This window comes from Globicephala melas, chromosome 7, assembly GCF_963455315.2.
Source record: "Globicephala melas chromosome 7, mGloMel1.2, whole genome shotgun sequence".
Classification (NCBI taxonomy): domain Eukaryota; kingdom Metazoa; phylum Chordata; class Mammalia; order Artiodactyla; family Delphinidae; genus Globicephala; species Globicephala melas.
In genome coordinates, this window is record NC_083320.1 from 2,799,576 (window position 1) to 2,822,722 (window position 23,147).

At 63.6% G+C, this 23,147-nt stretch overlaps 2 protein-coding genes across 4 annotated transcripts in view; both read right to left on the minus strand.

Annotated features, from left to right (window-relative positions):
* Positions 1–259: 259 nt before the first annotated feature.
* KLHL30 (kelch like family member 30) lies at positions 260–8,786 on the minus strand. Its single transcript, XM_030853273.2, has 7 exons — positions 8,013–8,786; positions 6,569–6,704; positions 4,596–4,682; positions 3,900–4,055; positions 2,556–2,744; positions 1,880–2,025; positions 260–511 (listed from the first exon to the last, which is right to left on the minus strand). The coding sequence occupies exons 1-7, from the start codon at positions 8,784–8,786 to the stop codon at positions 260–262; spliced, it is 1,740 nt and encodes a 579-aa protein (XP_030709133.2).
* A 6,235-nt stretch (positions 8,787–15,021) lies between these two features.
* ESPNL (espin like) overlaps positions 15,022–23,147 on the minus strand; it is a 28,200-nt gene continuing 20,074 nt past the window's right edge. For all 3 annotated transcript variants that reach the window (XM_060301625.1, XM_060301623.1, XM_060301624.1), the window contains 4 exons: positions 22,194–22,311; positions 21,074–21,189; positions 20,002–20,196; positions 15,022–17,958 (listed from right to left, as the gene is read on the minus strand). In XM_060301625.1, the coding sequence (XP_060157608.1) occupies positions 16,366–17,958; positions 20,002–20,196; positions 21,074–21,189; positions 22,194–22,311 (2,022 nt within the window). In that variant the 3' untranslated portion in view covers positions 15,022–16,365. The remainder of the gene's footprint in view (positions 17,959–20,001; positions 20,197–21,073; positions 21,190–22,193; positions 22,312–23,147) is intronic.

A 23,147-nucleotide genomic window follows, 5' to 3' on the forward strand; every position in this document is an offset into this window, starting at 1 on the left:
AGACACCCCACAGGCAGTAGAGCTGCTTCTCCCATCCATACAGGCTTCCAGAGGCCCAGCCCTTCCCGCGGGTCAGCTCAGAGTTTGGCGTGGTGGCTGCGGAGACCAAGGCTGTGTCCTCTGACGTCCCCTGGTGGCCCGAACCCAGCCCAAGCCCTGGAGGGGACGGCGACACTTTGGTTCACAAGCCACAGTGAAAGGGGGCCGTCCCCCGGGGCGGGAGCTCAGCGGGCCTGCTCCAGGCGCGCCGAGGGGCGGCTTAGGGCTCCTGGGTGGGCCCGAAGGGCTGGGTCCACTTGGAGACATCCAGGAAGACGGCGGAGGCCCCATGGTAGAGCCAGAGGCGGGGCAGGGCGCCGTGGCGGGTCCAGGCGTCGCGCCGGGGGTCGTAGGCCTCCATCTCCACGTGGTAGTCGCCGTCCATGCCCTGCCAGCGGCCGCCCGTCACGTACAGCTCATCCCCCAGCGACACCAGCGCCCCGTTCTCATGCAGGCTGTGCAGGGACTGCACCTGTGGACAGTCCTCGGTCAGCGTCCAGTGGGCGACTGGAGGGTGGTGGTGACGGTGCCCTCGGGGTGGGACGGGGGGACATGCAGAGAGGACGGCCCGCACCCCATCCAGGGTACCAGCACACCTGCTGCCTGGGACCTCACCCCGGCTGCCCCTCCAGGACCCCTCAGACTCTCCCTTCAGTGGAGAGACCCCACTGGTCCCCTCTCCACCCTACGTCTCCCAGGATGATGTTTCCGGCCCCCTCTTTCTCTCTTAGGCCTGAATTTGCTCACATCTGAAGCTGGGGAGTCAAAGCGGGTGGGAGATGTGGAGGGCTGACCCCAGGGCTCCCTCCCAGGGTGAGGGCTGGGCTGCGCTTCTGGTTCTCGGCGGTCCTCTCTCGGAGGGAACAGATGTGGCCTCAGCCCTGACTGGTGCCCCATGGGACCCATCGCTCTGCCCCTGCACCCCTTGCCTCGGCCCGTAGCCTAGGGGTGCCCTGGATGGGGGCTGCGGGGTGAGGGCTAAAGATGTGGGCCCTTCTGGAAGAGCCTGGGAGGGCAGGAAGAGAGAGGTCTTGGGCGGCACCCCCCAGGCCTGGGGAGGACCAAGTGGAGCCCCGCACAGCTGGGACCCAGCCCAGAACCACGCTGTGGGCTGGGACGGGCCCGGCCGACGGGACCCAGGAAGAAAGCGGCAGCCTGGCAGGTCCTCCCTGCACCTGTTCTGCCACTGTAATGGGGGCCTCCGGTCAGCTGAGCGCCGACGCCAGGGGCCAGCTGCGGTCAGCAGGATCACAGAGGCCTTGCTGCTGCCCTGCTGGCCCAGCTAGTGCCGAGGCCACCACGGGCTCCGGGCACTGTCCCTCCCCCTTCTCGGGAAGAAACAGGGGGAAAGGCCAGGGCTCCGTTGCCCCCAGGGGTCCACCCACCGCGCCCTCCCCTGGGCCTGATGGAGGAGGGAGGGAGTAGCGGCAATGGGGGTGGGGTGAACGGGGTGCCTAGGAATGGCTGCTCCCCGCCCCACAGCTCAGGAATCCCCTCCCTGGCTTGACCACCCCCAGGGCCGGGAGACTCACTCCCCCTCGGGCCCGGCCGACACCAAGAAGGAAGCTGTCTCTGAGTCCACAGGCCCCTGAGTACTGAGCCCGGTCTTGCTCCCTGAGGAGGACAGGCGCTGTGTGCTGGGGACGGAGCACCCTCCACGACCAGCAGCCTGAGGTTCTCGGCGCGCTCATCCTCAGGGGGGCTCTGGGCTCTCGTGTCTCCATTCACTGTCCCCACCTCCCTCGGTGGCAACACCCCCAGACCCCACCGTCCCCAGGCCTGCTCTCTGCAGGGTCAGGGGTCCAGGTGGGGGTCGCCCTGGGAGGTGAGGCTGGCTCACCTTCTGCCACAGGTTGGCCCCGGGGTCGTACACGTAGACCTTCTTGGTATTGTCCCCCACCAGGTAGAGCGCCCCGTGCAGCGCGGTGCAGCGCGGCGAGGACAAGTACTTGGGGAGGAAGGGTGAGGCGACCACGCTCCACGCGTCTGCGGGGACACGCCCCAGCCCGCGTCACCAGGCGGCCGTGCGGCCAGGGCTCCCGAGAGGGCCCAAAGCCTGGCACAGAGTCTAGAGCCCACACTGGCGCCCACTGTGCCTTGGGGTCCGGGCCACTGCTCGTCCCCAGGAGACCAGTTCCAGGCAGAGGCAGCAGCCAGACAGCTTTCAGTCCCAGGGCTGGGCTTCCCTATCCCCCGCCCTGGGCACTCTGCCCCCAGCCCCCTATACCTCCAGGCTGGGATGGAGCTGTGGCTCTGAGCTGGTGACCCCCTTTGTCCCCTGCCCCCTTGGTCCCCTGCCTTCCTCGACTGTCCCATCCGCTGCTGATGGGGCCGTGGCGGCCGGCGCCCTGCCCCCCTCGACCTCACCTACCCCTGGGGCCTCCACCCTCCCGCTCACTGAGGTGGGATCCCACCTGTGCCCTGCCCCCGGGTCCCACCTACCCCTCGGCCACACTGGGAGGGACTGGTGGCCCGGCCCCGGCCCCTCCCCGTGCCCCATGCCCCCTCTCCCCGACCTGTGACGGGATTGTAGCACTGCAGAGCCAGGGCGTTGTACTTGCAGGCGCTGGAGCCCACCAGGTAGAGCCTGCCCTGGCAGCCGGCCGCCGAGAAGTTGCTGACGTACTTGAGGGCGGGGCTGACGGGCGTCCAGGTGTCCGTGTAGGGGTCGTAGCTCTCCACCTCTACAGCATCCAGAGCGGTGCCTGCAGGGGCAAGGCGTGGAGGCGTCAGGGCTGCAGGGGGCTAGGATGAGCGAAGGCTCCCAGAGATGCAGGGTCTGGGGCCCCGTAGAGGCCGCAGGGACCACTCCGGGCGCCCCAGGAGGGGAAGGGCACGGCCTTGAGAGGCAGGGGACTTATCCTCATTTTACAGAGAGCGAAGCTGGGGCTCGGAGAGGTGAGGGTGTCTGCCCAAGGCCTCACCTCCAAGCAGTGGCATGAGGGTGGGCACCTGGACCCAGGACCGCCCGACTCCAGAGTGGGCAATGGGGCCTCACGGTGAAGCCCAGCCTCTCTGAACATTTCAGAGCCCAGGGCGCTTGGAGAGGTGCCCGTGGGGCCCCCAGGAGGCCACCGCCCCCTGACCCCTCACGTGGTGGGGTCCTTCCGTGGGAGAGAGGAGGTCAGTGGATGGAGCTCTAGGCAGCACCTCCGCTCTGGATGTGACAGTGACATAGACCAGCCGTGGGTGGGAGGGCTTCCTGCTCTCCCTGGAGCCCACCTTGGGCTCTGAGAGCCTGGGGACCCTGAGCTGCCCTGGGCCCTACGCGTGCCCTCTACCCTTGGGTCAGGGATACGGCAGCCACTGAGGGCAAGGGGGCCGGCCAGGACAGGTGGGGCACCTAGGACGGCCTCAGGGCCAGCTTGTCACCTCCAGAGGCCTTGGGAAACTCCCACACGCATCTCATGTCTCAATACTTATCTAACCGTTAGCGTCTCCTTGCAGCAGCTCTGGGGTGTAAGGGGGATAAGGTGGGCCCTGGGCTCAGGCTGAGGGCGTGGTGTGGGCAAAGGTGACAGCAAAAGGAGGCACGGTGGGTCCCCTCACCCCAGGGACGTCACCAAGGAGGTGGCCCCAAGCTGAGGGCTGAGCCCAAGTTTCTGGGATGGGAGTGGTCGTCCCTGCTGGCAGCTCGAGGCCCCAGCTCCTCATGGGTCCCTTTCGGGGACTGACTCGTCCTGTTCTTGCGTCCCTGGAGAGCATTGAATCACCCTGGGGCCGGCTACCAAGGCTCGCGTCTGAGCCTCACCCCAGATGCCCAGGGAGCAGGTGGCCCAGGTGTGGGGGCGAGAGGCTGCCAGGCGGCAGAGGGCGAGGAGGGGCCGGAAGGAGGCAGGAGGCGAGGGGAGGGGCCTCACCGCCAATGGCGTAGATCTCCCCGTTGAGCGCCGCGCTGGCGTGGTTGGTGCGGGCCTTCAGCATGGGCGCCACGGGCCTCCAGGCTGCCTCCCTCAGCGGGAAGCACCAGGCCTGCGTTGTGGACCAGGTGTCCGTCTTGGTGCCCCGAGAGCCCCCTGCCGGGAGAGGCTCTGTCCACTCGGGCGCCCGCCAGCCTGGGCTCTCCAGGGCCCCGCCCCCTTCCCCCCCCCCCCGGCCAGGCCTCCGTCCTGCTGGACACTGGGCAGGGGGTGGCCGTGGTGGCGCAGTCTCGCCGTGTGACTTGGACACCCCAGAAACAAGCGGAACATGATCAGTGGTTTCAAACCTCCACGAGTGGAAGCTTTCTTCTCAATCAGACCTTACAAGGACCCCCAACTTCTAACACATAAAACAGAAGACTGACCCCGGCACCCTCCATCACACAGCTCCTTCTGGGGAGGCCCCGGCTGTAGGACAGAACACAGAACGGTTCCCTGCACCCTCGTGTGGACTGTAAATGTCCCTGCTTTCACAAGATGGAAAGGTCTGGAAGAGCCTTGACTAAACGGGCAGGTATTCCACTGAGTGCAGGGCGAGGGTTTGTTCTCACGACCATTACGTTCAGGGGTCAGATCTGCTCTGTGGATTAAGCTGCTGGGAGCCTGGCTCAAGGCGGGGAGCGCCCGCCTGCCCACCTGTCACGTAGACGTCGTTGTTCAGCGCCGCCAGAGAGAAGCCCCACTTGTGGTAGTCAGGGAAGTCTGGGAGCGCCATCCACCTCTCTGGCAAGAAGATTGAGGGGTCAGGGTGGCTGGGCTCACTGCGGGGGCCTCTCCTCCCCGCTCTAGGGGTGCAGAAATGTCCCCTCACCGGTGGGGAGGGCCGAGGGGGGGACTCAGCTGAGGGCAGAGGTGGGGGAGGACACCGGTGGGGTGAGGCTCGAGGTGGCCCCGGGTGCTGCGTGTGCACCGTCTCTCCTGGAGACCCCCGGTGCCCCACGCCGCCCTCAGAGCCCGGCACCCAGACTGGACACCTGACTGCACCCAGGGTGTGCCGAGAAGCGGTCCAGGCTCCAGAGGCCAGGTCTCACCCCGGCACTGCAGCAGATCCCACTGACCCCCGATGGCCCTCTTGGGCCTGAGTCAGGTCCCACCTCAGTCAGATGGGGGATGGGTTAAGGGGCCTGCTCACTAACCACAGGGGGGGTTATGACACCAGCCTCATTCGTTCACTCGTTTCTCATCCGTTCATTCATGCTGAGCACCTTCCGCGCCCACGGGCAGCGTGGAGGGGATCAGACTCAGCCATGTAGCGGGCAGAGCGGGTCCAGACCCCAGCTCTTCTGCACCGGCAGTGCGGCCTTGAATAAGCCCCAGCCTCGGCTTCCTCTTCTGTAGAATGGGGCTAATTCCCATCTCTGGGGGCGTGGGGACTACAGGAGACTCGTCTGTCAGACGGCTGCTGTTAAAGGTACAGCGTCCCCAGTGTGAGGGATGGGGTAATGCCCCCGCGCTGGACCTGCCTTCACGAAGCTACACGAGGTAAACTGAAGCAAGAGACGAGAAAGTGCTTTGAAAAAACCAAAATGAGGCAGTAAGTGTGGGAATGGTTAAGTCCTATAATGGACACATTTTGGGTGCTTGTGGGAGGCTGTGGGAGAGACCTGGGCCTCGGGGACGTCCCCGGGAGGACTTTGTTTACTGTTTACGACAGTTTTCAGGACATGTGAAACCCCAGGCTTCGCCGGGTGCCAGCCCGCTGGGCAGGGACTGCGTGTCCCCCTGACTCATGTCTGTGTCACCCCAGGGTGGGGACTGCCCAGCGGTCACCAGACCTTTGCCTGCCAGTGCCCCCCTGCCTCCTCCCCTCGGGGTCTGAGGGACAGCTGCTCCTGGGCTCAGCTCCTGACGTCAGCCCCCAAATCCCTTCTCGTCAGGCCCTGACTTGGGACAGCCGGCCTCGGACTTCCTGGAGCCCGCCAGCCGCTGACGCCATGGGGGTGGTGGCCACCTGCCGAGCGGCCCCAGGACAGCGGCCAGCTCCGCAGTGCTTTCCAAAGAGCTTCCTGGGGCCAGTGTGCCCCCTCCACCGTCCTGCTGCCCCCTCAACCCTGCTTTCTTGTGGTCAGGAGAGGCCCCATCCAGACGGCAGGCCTGGCCCCTCTTCCCATTGGCTCCTTGTTACAAAGGCCATCTCACAGATGAGGAAACCGAGGCTCAAGGAGGTGGAGAGACCCGCTCAAAGGCCAGAATCAGAGCCCCACTGGGCCGACCCAGAGCTCTCACTCCCCAGGCTGCCTGCACCCCCGGCCCTCTGTCCTCCCCCTGGGACCTGGTTCCACTGGGCGCACAGGGCAGGGGTGCCAAGAGGAAGCAGCGGTCAGGCCGCCCTCCCACTCCGGCCAGCGGCCACCTTCCCACGCTGTGCCGTCTGGGCGGTAGGACCCTTTACCCAAGGCCCTGGGGCCCAAAGTTAGGGCTGTGGCTGGAGGGAGAGGGGGCCGCAGCGCCCCCCACAGTCAGCCCCCCTCCCTTGTGGGGGCCCCGGTTTCCTCTGCAGCCCCCCATCCCGCCCCTGCGCGGCCGGTGGGTGCCCCGCTCTCTGTGCAGCCCGTGTCGCGGTGCGGGGACAGCAGTGCCCGTGCCCTGGGCGCCGGACGGTCACTCACTGGCCTTGGGGTTGTAGAAGGCGAAGTTCCCGGGGCGGGGAGCCAGCTGCTCGGCGTCCTCCTCCTCTTCCTCCAGCGCCCGCCCGCCAACCACCACCAGAACCTCCTCCAGTTCCCGCGGGAGGCCCAGCAGCGCCTGTGGGGCCGGGAGGGCTGGGGTCAGAGGCGCCCAGGCGCCGGCAGGCCGCTAAGGTGGCTTCTGCGGCAGGGGGTGGCCGGGGCGTTTGGGGGCAGCCGTGGGCCCTCCGCGTGGCCCTGTGACAGGGCGGGGCGAGCTGCAGCGCGTGCGTGCCCGGGTGTGCTTGTGTGTGGGTGCGCACTCACACACACACGTCCACACGCCATGCCGGCGACGGTAAGAAGCGCTCAGGGCCGGGAGAGGCGGGGGCAGCAGGTCCTGGTGTGCCTGCGCGTGAGACCTGCTCGCTTCGAGCGGCCAAGGCCTGTACGTTTCCCCAGCTCCCCACCTAAGCTCCCCGCCCCCCCAGGAGCCCAGCTCCCCGAGCCAGCCTGTGGCAGGTCGCGCTGGGATGGCCCAGCAGGAAATGCTGGGATGTTCCTACCTGGGTGGGTAAGGAGCCACCGCCCAGAGCTCCCAGGATCCCGGGGTCCCACTGCCTCTCAGACCTGCCCTCCCACCACCCGCCGTCACAGGGTGACCACCTAGTGGGCGGGGCTCCTAGCTGGCTCCAGCGCGAGGCCGCCCTCTGTGCCTGGCGGGGCCTGGCGGGGCCTGGCGGGGGAGCGGTTAGTATTTGCCACCACACACCCCGCCACTGGCCTGAGCCACGTCTTTGTCCCCTGACGTGGCTCCTAAGAAGCCCTTCCGAGCAAGGCTGCCTGGCAGCGGACAGACTTCGGCTCCCCTGGCCCGTCGCTTCATTAGGACCTGTCCACCCACCGGGCCCACCTCCAGCACAGATAGGAAATTGCACCCGATAAACGCTGGAGCAGCTTCCTAAGGGGCAGGTGGTGGCCGGCTGCCACGCCTGTCCGTGCTCCTTGCCTGGGCGCGAGCTGTGCCGTCTTCCTGTACTATGGTCCCCCTTGCCAAGCTCCTATCCTTCCTCTAAAGCCCAGCTCAGATGCTGCCTCCTCCGGAGAGCTCTCCGTGACTGCCTGACCCTCTGAGAATGCCCACAGTCCAGCGCTGGCCTTTCTCATGCTGCCTTAGGTGTGTTTCCAGGTTTGTCCCCACCAAGCTGTGGGCTCCTTCAAGACAGGGGTTGGGAATGACCACTTCTGGGGTCCCCCTCCCCTCACGTCCAGGGTATGGCACACCCAGGGGCGCAACCTGTACTTGGGGATGAACTGCGACCCCCTCACAGGTAACCGGCCCAAGGGAGGCAGAGTTGCAAGGTTGGGGACACCCGCATCATACTGTCAGTCCCCATGCCGGTGGGGTCTCTGGAGCACCTCTCCCCGCTCCCCACCCGTCACTTACCCCCTCGTGGCCCTGGGACAGGGCCTCCCGACAGGCCTCCGACTCCCGGATCAGCGGCTCCGTGGCCAGCAGCTGCTGCATGCGGGGCCGGGGCACGGCGTCCAGGTGCACCAGGCCGAGCAGCTCGGGCAGGTGGGTGGCCCGGGCCTGGGGGTCGTGGCGCACCCAGCGCAGCAGGGCCTCCAGCCGGCTCTGCTCCGGCTGCACCTGCAGCAGGTCGCCGGCCAGACAAGTGGCCAGCCGCTCTTGGGACAGCTGCAGAAACTCATCCTCCTGTGCCACGGCCTCAAAGTTCTCCCTCAGGAAGGCCCAGGCCTTGGCAGCCACGCCCAGCAACCCCTGCTGCTCCCCAAACTCACAGATGCCGAGGCAGTTGGTGGCATCCAGCTGCTGCTGCAGGTAGCGGCCGCAGACCTTCTGCACGGCGGGGAAGTGGAGGCGCGCGGCCGTGCGGGTCAGCGCCTCCACGTTGCCCTGGGTGATGGTCAGCCGGCCCGTGTACACGAAGTCCACCAGCTGCGCCACCACGGCCGGCTCCATGTCCCTCAGCTCCACGCGCGCCGAGAAGCTCTCGGCGAAGTCGCCCGCGAACATGGCGTGGAAGTAGGGGCTGCTCAGCGCCAGGAGCCCCCGGTGGCAGGGCAGCTCCCGGCCACCCACCAGCAGCGTGACGTCCGCCAGCTTGGGCTGGAAGCGCAGCTGCCGCAGGCCGTCCAGCATGTCCTGGGCGTGCGAGGGCAGGTGGAAGTCCAGGTCGTCCACGTTCCACACCATGACTGCGCGGCCACCTACTCACGGGCGTCCCCACGGGCTCCTAGGGAGAGGAGCCAGCACGGTCAGCCACGGGGACGGTCTCCTCAGCCCGAGTCACCCATCCACCCGACCGTCGGTCTGAGCATCAACTGTGTGTGAAGTGCTTCGCCCAGCCTCTCACCTAAGCCATCCCCACAGCCCTGCAAGGCAGGCAGTGTCTTTCCCAGGTTACAGTGCGGAGGCTGAGGCTCAGAGCGGGCGGGAGACCTAGTCGTGGTCAAGTGATCAGGGCAGGACAGGCCAGCAAGGGAACCAAGCCTCAGCCCCCCTCCATACCTCCTCGTGGAGCGTGGGGATCCCTGTGGACCCCCAAACCCCCAAGTGGCCTCCTCTGCTCCCAGATCCCACCTTGCTGGGGAGAGCATCAGCATTTGAATAGTTTCTGCCCCATAGGTCCTCACTGGGCATGACCTTGCTGGGTCACCTTGGGTGAGCCACGTCCCTCTCTGATCCCAGCTTCCTCATGTGCTGATTAAGAGGCTGGCGGTGAAAGGGGCCGAGGGGTCACGTCCCCACGGCAGCTTGTGCTGTCACGGTGCCCCCCACGTGCCAGGCCCATCCTAAGCTTTGCACAAATACTCATCACTCAGCCCTCGCGGCCACCCCGAGAGCTGGGTGCTGTTTGAGTCCCTTTGACAAGTGGGGAGACAGAGGCAAAAAAGGCTTAGGTCGCTTGTCCAAGACCACACAGCTCAGACATGGGGAACCAGGCTCGGGGGCCTGGGCCCTGAACCCCCAGGTTACACGTCGCTGGGCGTAGGTTGGTAAAGAAAAGCAGGCAAAGGAAACTTTCTGGGGGGCGGCCGCCGTTCACATTGCCTGATTCAACAGATCCTTTTCTGGGCTTATTTAATGATGTGCCTATTTCTTTATGATCTTCGGGTATTTTTGCCCTAAGAAAACCGCCCCAGAGAAACAAAGGTTCTGCACAGGTGATCTCACCCCGAGTTACCACACAGCAAAAAAGCTGTCTGTCCGCCAGGGGGCAGCTTCGGACCCATCAAAGCGAAGGCCAGTGCAAAATGCTGGGTCAACCAAGAGCCATGAAAGTGACAAAGCCCCATAAGGAGAACCGTGCACCACGGGTGCCCCGGGGCGGGGGTGCCGTTGGTGGGAGTTGAGCAGGGAAGCACCCCAGGAACCCACCTAGGGACCCAAGGACCTGCCTGGGCTCTGCACAGACAGGACTGGTAGGGAGCCCTGGTCCGTGTCCATCCTGCCTGACCCAGCGGTCTCGCTGGCCAGGATGAAGGCGGCCCTTCCCTCCCAGGGGAGCGCAGGAGATCAGTCAGGCGGCCGCCATCCCCAGGCCTCGCATTCCCCTCATTGCTGTGGCCCCGTTCTCCGGGCATTGCAGCCCTGGGGACCAGCGGGCCAGGGTGCCCAGCACCTTCCCGTGGGGCCTCAGGTCGTCTGCTGACACCTGCTGCCCCGCAGTTCCAGCAGGGGGGCGGGCGCTTCCAGAGGGTCTCAGAGCCTCCACCCAGTGACTGCCAGGCCAGGAGAGAGGAGGGCAGAGTGGGAGGGACACCAAAGGGCCTTAACCCAGCTCTGGCCAGGGGCTGGCTGCTGTGGCCCCGGCTGCAGTCAGAGGTATGGTCCAGCCTCCCCCGGCCCACCCTCGCCCTCTTCCCCAGCCAGGACCTGAGCCCCCACCCCACGCTGAGGGGCGTGGCCTAGCCAGCATGCAGGGTCTCTCCAAAGCACCCAGCGCTGTGATCTCCAAGCCCACTGAGCTGTCCCACTAGAACCCACCCTCCCCTCTGGTGCCAGCCCTGGTCCTCACCTTGCCTTCCCATCTGCCCCCCAGACCCTACCTCTCAGTCAGCACCTGGACCTTGTCTCAGAACTCAGCCTGGAGAGCAGGACTGCCCAGTGGCCAAGGGGTATGGAGGGCCTGCTGGGATATGACTGGGCTGGGCTGGGCTGGGCGGGGCGGCCACGTGGGGACAGAAGGGTATTTTTAGCCTCTGTCAGTGTGGGGAGGGAGGAGGGAGGGAGGGTGGCCAGTGGGGGAAGGAGAGAGGTGACAGCTCTTCCCTGGCTGTCCTCCCTGAAAGCCCACACTGGCCTGGAGCCTCCTGTGACCCCCTGAGACAGGACAGGTGGCAGGAGGCACCGCGGGGCAGGGGCGAGTCTGGGCTCACCGCCTCCCAGTGGTGTTCGGCTGACGGCGGGGGGCGGGCACGGCTCCCCCCACTTCTGTTTCTTCATCTGCAAGAGGGTCCCCCTCAGGTGAAGCCTGTGCTGGGGACTCAGGAGCCACACGGAGCCCCCAGTGCAGGGCCTGGGTGTCCTGAGCACCCAGCAGGTACCAGCTTCCCTGTGGTTATTGACAGGTGCCCACATGGCCTCTTATTCTTCGTCAAGCGGGGAAAAGTTATCATCATGAAGAAATCTGGGTTGCTCAGCAAAGACTTCCGAAACCTGGGGTCCCTGATGGCGAGGAGTCTCGGTGGTAAAGGAGGGGCCAAGAGAGGTGCCCGCCAGGCTGGTAACAGGGTCGTGGGATCCCAAGCATCTGTCCCCTTGTATTGTGGCCTTGGCCTCCCTGCCCTGCTGTCTTCATTAGTCGTGAGCATCAAAGATGGCTAAGAAATGGGATCATCTACAAATACAGCAGCGGCGGCTCACAGCCTCCCCGGAGTGGGGAGTCCCTGCCGTCTGGGTCTCGCTGGGGCTCTGGAGCCGCAGGCCCTGACTGAGTCTGGGCTTGAGCCCAAGGAGCTGCGAGGGTGTCTCTCATGCCAGCGGTCAGAGGAAAGCTTCCCGGCCCAGGGCCTGCAGCCTGGTGAGGCCAGGTGGGGCCTCTACCTGTCAGCCCCTCCTTCCTGTCCCCGCGTGGGCCTTACCGATGCAACCACTTTCTAGGCGTGTTGCAACGTGGGAGAGTCAGGTAGGGCCGAGGCTGACAGGCCTCCTGACACCCACTAGGGACTGGCCTGATGCTCTTATGGTGCAGAGAGGCCCGGGGGTCCCAGGGTGACAGTCTCACTCCTGGCAAGATTTGGTAATTTCCCAAGGGTATCTGGGTGTCATGACACCTCGCGTCCGAGACAGAGGGCTCTGCTTCCTGCTGGGGCGCTGGTTGTGAGCTGGGCACCACAGTCTCTGCTCTTATGACATGAGGACCCCGTCGTTACACACATACTGCAGTGATTGCCTAGTTGATTATACGTTCACAAGATTCTTCCATACTTTGCTCACTCACAGGTTTCCTGAATCCGTGCTTCCCTCCCCAGCCCAGCCCAGCCCAGCCCAGTCATATCCCAGTTCAGGCCAGTCCAGTCATAGCCCAGCACAGCCCAAGGCCCTGCCCCCTGCCCCCAGAGAGTCCCAGGACTTTCCCCGTAGCCTCGGGCATCAGCCTCATGCCCAGGGGCCTCATGGATGTCTCCACCTCTCATTGTGTCCAGGGCCATCCTGGGGAAGGCGCTGGAGGGGGAACAGAGTTATTGGTCTCGCCTCCCAGCCCCACTGTGTTTGCAGGCAGAACGCGGAGGGTTAAGGCATTCCCGGCTCAGGCTGGAGGAAATGAGGACAGGGGATTCTGATGACAGGCCACTTCACAGGCAGCCGCCTCCCCTCGTGTGCCAAGAAAGGAGGCCCTTCGGGGACCCAACGCCTCGGATGACAGGTCAGTTTGGGAAACTCGAAACCAGGGACTCAACATATCCTCATCATCAGATTGCTACCGAGTGGCGCAGTTTTTAAAAATACGCTGCTTGTTTGTTTTTATGATTATAAAAATAACACATGTTCATTGTGGGAAATTTAGAAAACACAGGAAAGTACAAAGAAGAAAACTGGTAGAAGGAAATCCCCATGAACACACTGGCGTTAGAATGACAGCAGTGTGTGTCCTGTGTTATCACAATATTCTATCGTGAGCATTTCTGATGTGATTAGTCTTTGAAAATATGATTTTGGGGACTTCCCTGGAGGTCCAGTGGTTAAGATTTCGCCTTCCAAGGCAGGGGGTGTGGGTTCGATCCCTGGTCGGGGACCTAAGATCCCACATGCCTCGTGGCCAAAAAAACAAAACAAAAACCAAAACATAGAAGAGAAGCGATATCGTAACAAATTCAATAAAGACTTTAAAAAATGGTCCACATCAAAAAAAAAATAAAAAGAAAATACGATTTTTAATTTCATCATAAAGGGAACATATCACACTTTAAGAAGGTGGAAGTGACACCCAGTCGCTCCTATTAAGGGACGTGTGAGTTGTGTGTCGTTTTGGACTATGATAACTAGTGCAGTGTCGCCTCTGTGTTTACTCCCCCAGAACAGATTTGGAGAGTGAGATCCCCAAGGTTTACATCGACGTGTGGACAAGAGGGTCGTCACCTTGGGTGACGGAGGCCCTTTCTCCACCAGGAGGTAAAACTGTCCCCTACACTTGGCCCAGTGCCTTCACGCCGTGAGGTCCTGCTCAACCAGACCCGTCCACCCCCTGGGTCATACATTTTTTCCCCCAAATAGTTACCAACATTCTCTGTACTGTTATTAATAATTCCTTCTTTCCCCCACGGATTTGCTGCAGTGCCTTTATCTCAAGGGCAAAGTTTTCTGTGTGAAATATCTCAGCTTTCTCTCTTCTGGTCTGTTGATCTGAGTGACCATATTCTGGGGTCAGAACCACCTTGTTTGATGGACTATTGCTTTGTAATTATGATGTCGTCATATTTGAAATGTAAGCCCCTTCGTTACTCTTCTATTTAAAATCTTCTAGTCTGTTGTATTAGTTAGCTATTACTGCATAACAAATGACCCCAAAGTCTAATGTCTTAAAACAATGAACATTTATTATCTCACACAGTTTCATGGTTCTGGGACCACTTTAGTGGGTGGTTCTGCCTCAGGATCTGTCCTTAGATGGCTCCAAGGGGCTGGCCGGACTGCAGTTGTCTGAAGGCTGGCCTTGGGTGGGGGCCCACACGGACCTCCCCACAGGGCTGCTCCGAACATGGCGGCCAGCTTCCCCCAGAGATAGGACAGCAACAAAGATGGGAGCCTTTCATAACCTACTTGGAGGTGCTGTCTGTGGCTTCTGCCATATTCTGAGGTACAATGTGGGAGGGACTCCAGCAGACCTGCTTCCAGGAGGTGGGCTTACTGGAGGCCTTCTTGGAGGCTGGCCTCCACAGCTCGCTTTGTTCATGGTTTGCTTCAAAAGAACTTTAGAGTCATTCAAAAAGAGTTTGACTTTGCCTAAATCTATGCATTGATATGTGAACAGCTTACACTATTCCCATATTTTTCCCACACAGCTTTTTCTTCATATTTGTCCTGCACATGTTTATGAGCCGGGGAGAGAGACGGGGTTCCCTTTCTCCAGTATTTTCCCAACTCTTCTGGAAGCCCCTGTTTTTGCACCTTGCTTTGTGTCTGGTCACCTCACAGCCTCCGGATCCCTAGGTAGTGGCTCTGGGGTCCTCAGTGAGCTTTTGACAACTGGATGGCAGGATTATAGGGACCAAACAGGCCTCACAGCGGCACGTGCGGCCTTGCCGGGGCCAGCCCTTGCCTACGGCAGGGGACACCTGCTTCCCACAGGAGAGTTGCTAGTGGGCCAGGGGTTCCCAGGTCGCTGGGCATCAGGATCACCTGGAATATCTTTAAAAAGAAACCCAGCTTTATCAGCCCAGGCAAAGGGACTCAGAAGCCCCAGGGCTGCTCCCAGGACACCGTGTTTTTATAAGAAGGACCCCCAGGAAGCAGAGTGTCCGCAGAAAGGCATTTGGGGAGTCCCCCGTGACCGCCAAGCAGAGAAGTCCTCTCCTCCCTTCCAGGCCTCAAGCTTGGGTCTGAGCCCCCCGCCTCAACCTCTGCCTGCCACTCACCTTGAGCCCAGGTCCTCATGGACCCCAGGGTACTGTGGGCTGCTCCCAGCTGGCCTTGGTCCAGTCTCTTAGCTGGGAAAGTGAGGGCATGGAGGGACTTGCCCAAGGCCATAGTGAGTAGGCAGGGACGCCTTAAGGTGGGCGTGCTGGCCCCCCGCTCAGTGCTGTCCTGAGCGCCCTGGCCAGCAGGCGACCTCTGGGACTGCGCTCTGTGTCTGCCGCCCACCCCTCTCCGGGCCTCCTCTGAACAACAGTGTCCTGCAGGAGGCCCACAGGGAGAGAGACATCGGAGCGCCCAGCACCTTCTGACCCCCGGCCCCCGGGCTCCCCCCACCCCCCTTGGACCTGCACCCCGCCAACCTGGGCAGCGGAAGCGCCCTGTGGACCAGCCCTTGTCCAGCTCCAAGGGTTGAGTTTTGGGTCTAAGCGCCAGGGCATCATGACGGCAACAGCATATGGGATGCTCCCAGCTGCCTAGGGTTGGTGCCCTGCTCATTAGAACCTGCTCCTTAAAATACTGACACAGGCTGGTGTCCCTGTCACCCCAGGACAGAGACCCCCCTCATACGGGACCTCAGTCCACCCTCGCCAGGACGCTGGGAATGGGCGGTCAGTGCCATACCCCCATTTCACAGATGAGGAGGTAGAGGCTCTGTGGGGCTAAGGATGCTGCCTCTGTTTCGGCCGAGCTGAGCTGAGGACTGGGTCTTGGTGCCCACCAGGTGGGGCCCTCGCTCTCTACGGGCACAGGTGGGAAGGCCGGCCAGGAATGGATCTTTATTTAGCAAACTCACGTCAGGTGTCCACCCTGCAGGAGGGTCTGGAGTGGAGCCATTGCCAGCGCTGCCCCCGAGCCCGGCCCTGGCAGCTCCGACTTTATATTTTCCTGATCATCCCTCCCTGTGACAGCCTCAAGTCAGCTGGCTGGGAGGACCCTCTGTTCCATCCCACATCTTGTCTGAGCCGTCCAAGCTCTGCAGGCACGTAGGAACACCACAAGAGACCCCTATCCCAACGGGTCTGTCTGCAGGGAGGCGGCGGCCCGTAGGAGATTCCTGAAACCTCTCCCCAGCACACTGCCTGCTGGGGCCACGGCACGGCTGCAAGACACCTGTCCCCTAAAGCCCCTTGGTGTCCCTCCCTGACCCGAAAGAATTCGGGAGTCTGGTCTCTTGCCCGTCGAATCCCGTTCTCTACGACCCCCAGCTCCTCTGCCACTTCACAGGTGGGGAAAGGGGACAGAAGAGGGGAAGGGGCATGGCCCAAGGTCACCAGAAGGAACCAAGGCGGGACCCGAGGAGGGCAGACGGAGGCTCAGGACGCGACCAGAGCCACCGGCACCAGAAGCACTGAGAGAAGGGACACCCAGGCGACTCTGGAAGGAGGACCAAGGGGAAACCCGGGCTGGAATCACAGGTGCCTGAAGGAAGACCAGGCAGAAGGGCGCGGGCCGAGATGGCAAGTCATCCAACTTCGGGGCCGACTGGGGGACTGACTTTCGGGCCAGCGGTGAGAAGGGCTCTGAAGCTGATTCCCGCCAGGGGGAAGACCTGGAGGGTGGCAACTAGCACGCTGAGGATCCGCCGGCCTGCCCTCAAGGCTCACCTGGCCACCAGGTGGGCGAAAGGAAAAGAGGAGAGGACCAAAACCACACCGGAAGCCCCGTTGGTAGGAAGGCAGGCTGCCAGCCCATCTCACTCCCCGAAGCTGAACATCTCAGCTTCTTTCTCCTTCCAGAAGGCGAAGCTCCGGTCGATGTAGCCACAGATGTCCTCGCTGTTGAAGCTGCCCCGCTGGGGGCCGGACCCCAGCCTCTGTGCCGCGGGCCCGGGGCCGCCGCTGGGGCCGGCATGGGGCAGGGGCCGGAGCGGGGTCAGGCCCGACTTGCGGCCGGGCTCTGCGCCCCAGGGGTGACTGCGGCTGGAGCCGAAAAAGCGGGCTTTGATGTCCTCGAAGCCGTCGGTCCAGGCACGGCGGCCGGCAGCCACCTCGTCCGTCACGGCCTTGTGGAAGGCGCGTGCGGCCTCCCAGCCATGGGCGCCCAGGTGCTCGAAGACCTCGAAGCAGAGCAGGTGGCGCACCTTGCGCTCCTCAGCCGACAGGTCGCACTCCAGGAGCTGGAAGTAGCCCAGCATGAAGAGGTCCAGCGTGAGGCTGCCGTAGGGCACCGGCGCCCCGTCCACGTGGGGCAGGAACTGCTCGGGGGACAGGGGGCCATGGGGCCGCCGGCTCAGCCGCCGCAGCTGTCGGGCGGGCACGTGGGCCAAGATGGACTTCCAGTTGCCCAGCAGGTGGGCGATGATGCTGCGCTGCTGCCACAGGTGACCCAGCCGCGGGCTCTCGCTGGACGGCGGGGAGGGCAGCTGAGGGCCCCCGGCCGCCTCCCGCCGCCGCGGCTCCACGCGCTGGGCCTCCAGGGTCCTGCAGGCCACCGTCTTCAGGGCCGGCGTGTAGGCCGACTTCTTCCAGTGGCTGAGGAAGAGCATGACGATGCGCTCCTTGCGGAGGCTGGCCAGGTCGGGGCCAGGCACGGCTCCCGCCTCTGACGGGGCCTCCTCGCAGCTGATGCCCGAGTCGCTGGCCTCCTCCGCGTCGCCTGGCCCCGGCTCCCCTGCGATCGGGCCGCCGCGGGGCTGCAAGGGGGAGGGCCAGCAGCCTCTCAGGCACGGCCCCGGCTGGGGCCCCAGCTCACAGGGGCCAGGGCTCGGGGTGCAGGGCCGGCCGGGGGCCGACTCGAAGTTGCCACGAAGTGTCCGCACCGACACCCCACACTCCTGGATCTCGCGCTGGGCCTCGCTCCTCGGAGGGCTGGCTGGGGCCTCCCTGGGGGCCTCCAGTGGGGGCCTCTCCTCGCCTGGCACCAGCCCGTTCACGCCCTTCAGCAGCAGCGACAAGCTGCGCACCAGCCGGGAGACGTGGCTGCACCAGAAGGGCAGGGGCTGCGCGCCGGGCGTGGCCTGCGGGGCCCCCACGGAGCCCTCGGGCTCGACCTCGGGGCTGGGGCCCGCCTCGCCCTCCAGCCCGGGCGCGCGGGGCAGGAAGTGGCTGTTGACAGTGATGCTGACCAGGGGCGCAGGCAGCAGGGCCTGCAGCTCGGCCGCCAGCCGGCCCAGCTCGCTCTCGTACTCCTGGCAGCGGCGCCGCAGCTGCAGGTCTGCGATCTGCTTCTCCAGGTACACCAGGTCGTCCTCGGTCAGCAGCTCCCCGAAGGGGCCCAGGATGGCCTGGTGAGTCTGCGAGTACCGCCAGGCCGCCTGCTCTGTGGCGCCCGTGCTCCCGCCGTCGTCCTGGGCACAGGGAGGGCAGCTCAGCGGGGCCACAGCCCACATGGCGAGTTCCTGCTGGACCCCAGCCCAGCCCCTGGACACCCCCTGGCCACTGCCTGGACCCTGAGGGCAAACGAGGTGAGCGGCCAGCCCCGTTCCCAAGTCTGAGGCTCAGGGCAGTCACCCACCCTGGAGGGCCCAGTCTTCCCCTCAGAAGGGGTAAGGGTGCCTCTGCTCTGCCACCCGCATGTCCTCCTCAACTCCTCAATGTTGATTTCAAAGACTCTCTCTCCTCAGAGCCCCCCAATCCCTCCACAGAGTCTTCTGCGGTTGGACGGCAGCCCTAAGGATGGGCGGCCTCAACCGCTCTGCTCTCAGTTCTTGCAGCACGTGGCCAACTTCACCCAAAACACCACCCCTCGAGGCTTCCCCTGGCACCAGGATACAGCTGTGCCCCCAGCACTCACAGTTTGCGGGGGAGAACGACACAGAGAGCCTCCAAGCTGGGCCCCCTCTGGGTGCAGCTCTGTGCCCACCTGATAACTTCTCTGAGACCCCTGATGGAGGCCCTGCATCTGCCCCATTTCACAGGTGAGGGGACTGAGTTGCCAAGAGGCCCGGGATTGTCTGGTGCCAGGTGGCACTCTGCATAAGTAAGTTCTGATTCCTTGTCCCAGGAGGCCCGGGGAGGGGAGCAGGTGCTGCAGGGGTGGGGGGGAGCTGCTGTCCTGGGCAGTGTCTGGCCCACAAGGGTCAGGCTGTGACTGGGCCAGGCTGTGACTGGGCCAATCCCTTCCCCCTTCAGTCTGTCCTTCCTGTTTCCCGGAGTTCTTCCACATACCCTTGGCCCTGCCCCAGGGTCAGATTCCAAAGGGCTTCCTGGCTGTGGCAGGAGGCCCCACCCACCCCTGCCTGGCTCCACCCTCAACCCCATGGGTGTCCATCTCGGACTTCGAGGACAGGCTGGGCCATTAGACCAGCGCCACCCAACACTTCTGAGATGAGGGGATGGCATGCCGAAACCTGCCGTGGCCATTAGCCACCTGGGGCTACGGAAGTGAAATGTGGCTAATGCAGCTAACTGAGGGGCAGGGGGGTTATTTTTATTTCATTTAATTCACTTAAGTAGCCACATATGGCTGGCATTATTGTATTGACAGGCAGCTCTAGACCAAGGGTGCAGAATACATCATTCAGACAAAATTGCATCCCTCCAGGATAAGACTCTACAACAACGGTCCACATGGTAGCCAGAGGGAGCCTGTTGAAATCCAAGTCAGATCACAGCCCTTCCCTGCTCAGATTCTCAACGGTTCCGCCAAGGTGATACCTGCCTGACCCCTCTCCGACCTCACCTCTGCCCACCCTTGGGCCAGCCCATCCGTGCCTCAGGACCTTTGCACTTGCTGTTCCCTCTGCTCCCAATCACTTGTCCCACATTCCCATAGGGCTCCCCTCTCACTTGCTTCTGGCCCCTGCTCAAGGCCACTCCCCAGAGAGGCTGCCCCTGACCACCCAGGCGGAAGAGCCCCCTCCCCTTTTCATTGCTTCACTTCTCTCCTTAGCACTTGGAACCACCCTCAGCGCAGTTGCCCAGTCACCCCGCCTTCCCTGCTGGAATATAAGCGCCAGGGGGCGGGGCTGGTCTCCTTCACTGCTGAGAACAGAGCTTGGCACACGGTGGGCACGGGATACAATCGTTAGATCCAAGAACATGTGGGGACCACATCATTAGAGATGAAGGGTTACAGGTGAAGGGACACAGCCCTCAGATCTGGTTCAGCTTCATGGTCTGGCAGAAGAGGAAGCTGAGGCCACAGAGGGACACGCAGTGGCGTTCCGGGTCTCAGGACTCGAGGTGTGTGCTCAGGGACCCCACCTTCCACGTCCACCAGCCAGTACAAAGCCTCCTGCTCCCGCCTCCGCCCTCTACGCTCTGGTCCCACCCGGGCCCCGCCCACCTCCCACAACGCCACGCCCCTCACCCCATCCGGCCCTGCCCTCCAAGCCGGGCCCCGCCCCCTTTCAGGCCCCGCCCCCACCCTCGTCCCCGCCGGGCCCCACCTGGACCTCGGGCGCTGCAGCTGCGCCCAGGCGAGCCTGCAGCTTCCGCACCATCACCTGCCGCTTCCACTCGGGGATGGGCCGGCCGCGCTCATCCCGCGTGGGCACCAGCCCGTCGAGGTCGCCCGCGGGCAGCCCATCCAGCTGCAGCGCGACCAGGCTGTCCGGGGCGCCCCCCGCTGCCGTCTCCGTCACCTGTGTTGACAGGCAGGTCGTTCAAGGCCCCTGTGGGCCCCTGGTCCGGGAGGGAGCAGAGGGGAGGACCGCCCTGGGCAAGCGCAGCTGAGGGAGGAGGGGCGGTGGAGGCTGACCAGGTAGGGCAGGGGAGCTGACCACTGACAGCACCCCCAGCCTGTCTAAGTGTGAGTCTTCTGAGGGCAGGGACCCCGCTGTGCCCTGTGGGACCCAGGCACGTGTTGGGAGGCTTGCTGGCTGAGAGAGGCAATCAGAGATACCGCCCAGGGCACGCCATGTGGATGGGCAAACTCGTTTGGGGAACAGTTGCATAGACAAGTTTGGTGGCCAATTCTGGACTGCAGGACTTGTCAGAGCCTTTAATGTGCTATGTGCACTGTAACTCTACAAGGGGGCAGCACGATGCAGCACTTCCCAAACTCAAAAAGAGCATCTCAGGGGCTGAGAGTTCCCAAGACCCATTCAGGGAAAGGGTGGCTGGATTTAAAAGGGGCTGGTGCCCAGAAAGAGAAGGAGTGGGCCGCTGGGAGCCCCCCGAGGAGGAGAGCAGTGGGCGCCAGGCCCACCCTTCCCATGGACTGATGCTTCCCTGTACCGTGACAGCAGCATCTGTCAGGATGAGGGGCTTGGGCCACTGGAACCCCCTGGAATCAGAGAAGTGTCCCTCGTCTACTATGATGGGGAGACAGGTTGCTTCTGGCCTTGGAATCTCCATCTCCTCAGATGCCAGCCAGTCACCCCAGGGGCCTCCTGGAGGAAAGGGCCTGGCTGCCCCAGGAGTGACCTGGCTGGGGCCCACACAGGAGAACACGGTGAGAAGCCAGCCGGGCTTTGGCTGGGGTGCCTTGGGAGACAGGGATACGGCGGGGGTTCTCACCATAGGGACGGCTGTGGCACCGGTGGTGACCCTCGGGGGTGCTGTGCGGGTCACGTGCTCCCTTGGAAGAGGCTGGTCAGGCTGGCCGGGCCAGGCTGGGCTGAGAGACGCTGCCACTGGAAGGAAGGGGCAGCTGGAGTCAGAGAGGTCGGGGGATGGGGAGCAGAGGACCCCGGACCTGGGGCAGGACCGGCCTTCCTGAAGTACCAATGGACTTGGAGCCAAAGGCCCAAGCAGCTCCCTGCCAAGTGCCCTGGGACCTGGGCAAACTCATTCATCCCTGGCATTCCAGAGGTGTCCTTGGAGCCCCCTCCAAGCCCTGCCGGTTGGGGAGCCTGCATTCCACCCACCTCATCCCATCCCATGGCCCGTCCCCCCCTCCCCAGCCTCTCCTGTAGCCTAGAAAGAGCTAGAAAGGGCATAGGGTTCCGTGGTCTGGGGATCTAATGCAGCCCCATCAGACCACAAACCTGTCCTTTCACCGCTCCTCCCTCCACTAAACACACACGCACGCACGCACCCCTACGTGTGACTGTATAACTACAGCCCATTCCATGAAGCACGCTGACCTTCCCTGCACATGGGGCCTCCTGACATTCTTCATGCTATTCCATTGCCGTTTCATTTTCATAAGTGCTGTCACGGTTCCCTAACGGGTGGTGACCGCTCCCCCGCCCCCTGCTGGAATCTCAGGGAACAGCAGCGGACTCGGAGGCCCCCTTCAGACACAGCCTCTGATTTCCCTCTGCACAGGCTGAGGCCCAGAGAAGGGAGGAGGCTGCCCGAGATCTCAGCGGCAGGAGAGTCAGGCCGCGGGGGCTTCAGGGCTCACAGAGAGACGCCCGAGGGCTGGGCAGGAGGCTGTTTAATTGTGGTTGTGGAGTTTGTCCTCACTTGAAAAAGGCAACAGGACAATAAAGGAATCCTGGAAGAGCGGGGGTGCTGGCTCACGGGAAGGGGTGGCCCCGGCCCTGTCCTCAGTGTTCTGCGTGCCCAGATGCCGAGGCTTCTGCTCCCCACCTCCCCCCGGCCCCTTCGAAGGACCTCGGAGGTGAGGCCGGAAAGGCCCGCTCCCAGCACGCACAGCCCAGGCCAGCCCTCCCTGGAGACGTGTACGCACCAGCGGGATCCCCGACACCTGGGCCCCCTCTTCTTCCATCCTCCAGGGAGTGCCTTGCAGCCGACAGCGGAGGAGGGGGGAACGGCGGCGGCGGCGGGGGCGCCATCAGGAGTGGCACCTGGGGGCAGACAGGCCTGGTCACTGGGAGGCCCAGGTGGGGGTGGGAGGCATCCAGCAGGCTAGCCCTGGCCCGATCTTCCTGGGGCTGGGGCTGTGCATCTGAACGGAGCTCGGAGAGGTAAGTTTGCGGGAGTGAGGGGCAGCGCCCCTAGAGGTTCTGTCCACCCCTCCACACTGGTGAGCAGCTCTCCCCAAACATACCCACGCACTTGTCTGAGAGTTCACCCCTCGGTGAACCCCTCGTCTCAAGGCCCGGCTCCCTGTGGAGGCAGCTTAACTCAGCGGCTCTGGGCTCTGGGTCAGGGTCTGGTGTCCCCCTCGTGCTCACTCACCACTCCTTGGCCTTACAAGAGACACGTGCACACTTGCACACACACAGCCTCCCTGACTGTCCCCTGACTGTGCTGAGACACACTGCCTGGACCTGCCCCCTCTCTCAGCCCTGGGCATAGGGGAAACCACAACGAACTTGCAACTCTTCTCAGCCCCGTAAACAGTGCGGCCGTGCGACCGCGCCTCAGAGCAGAGGCGCTGTGCCCAGGACCCACCATGCAGTGTCTAGGCCACTCTCCCAAGGTCCACCCGGAGACAGAGACCACCAACATTGGTCCCCGGCAGCCTGGGGTCAGGGAGATCCATCAGCCCCACTCTGGGGCTGCAGGGGCACCCGCATTTCAACCCCATGTCTGCCCCGGGTCTGGGGCGAGGCACAGACCTGCCTTGACCATCTCCCCTGCCCTCAAGCGCTGACTGGTGGGCAGCCGGAAAGAATCCTCGACCTGGAGGTGCCACTGCCCCCTGCATCCCCCCCGGCTGAGGCCTGCAAGGTCTCAG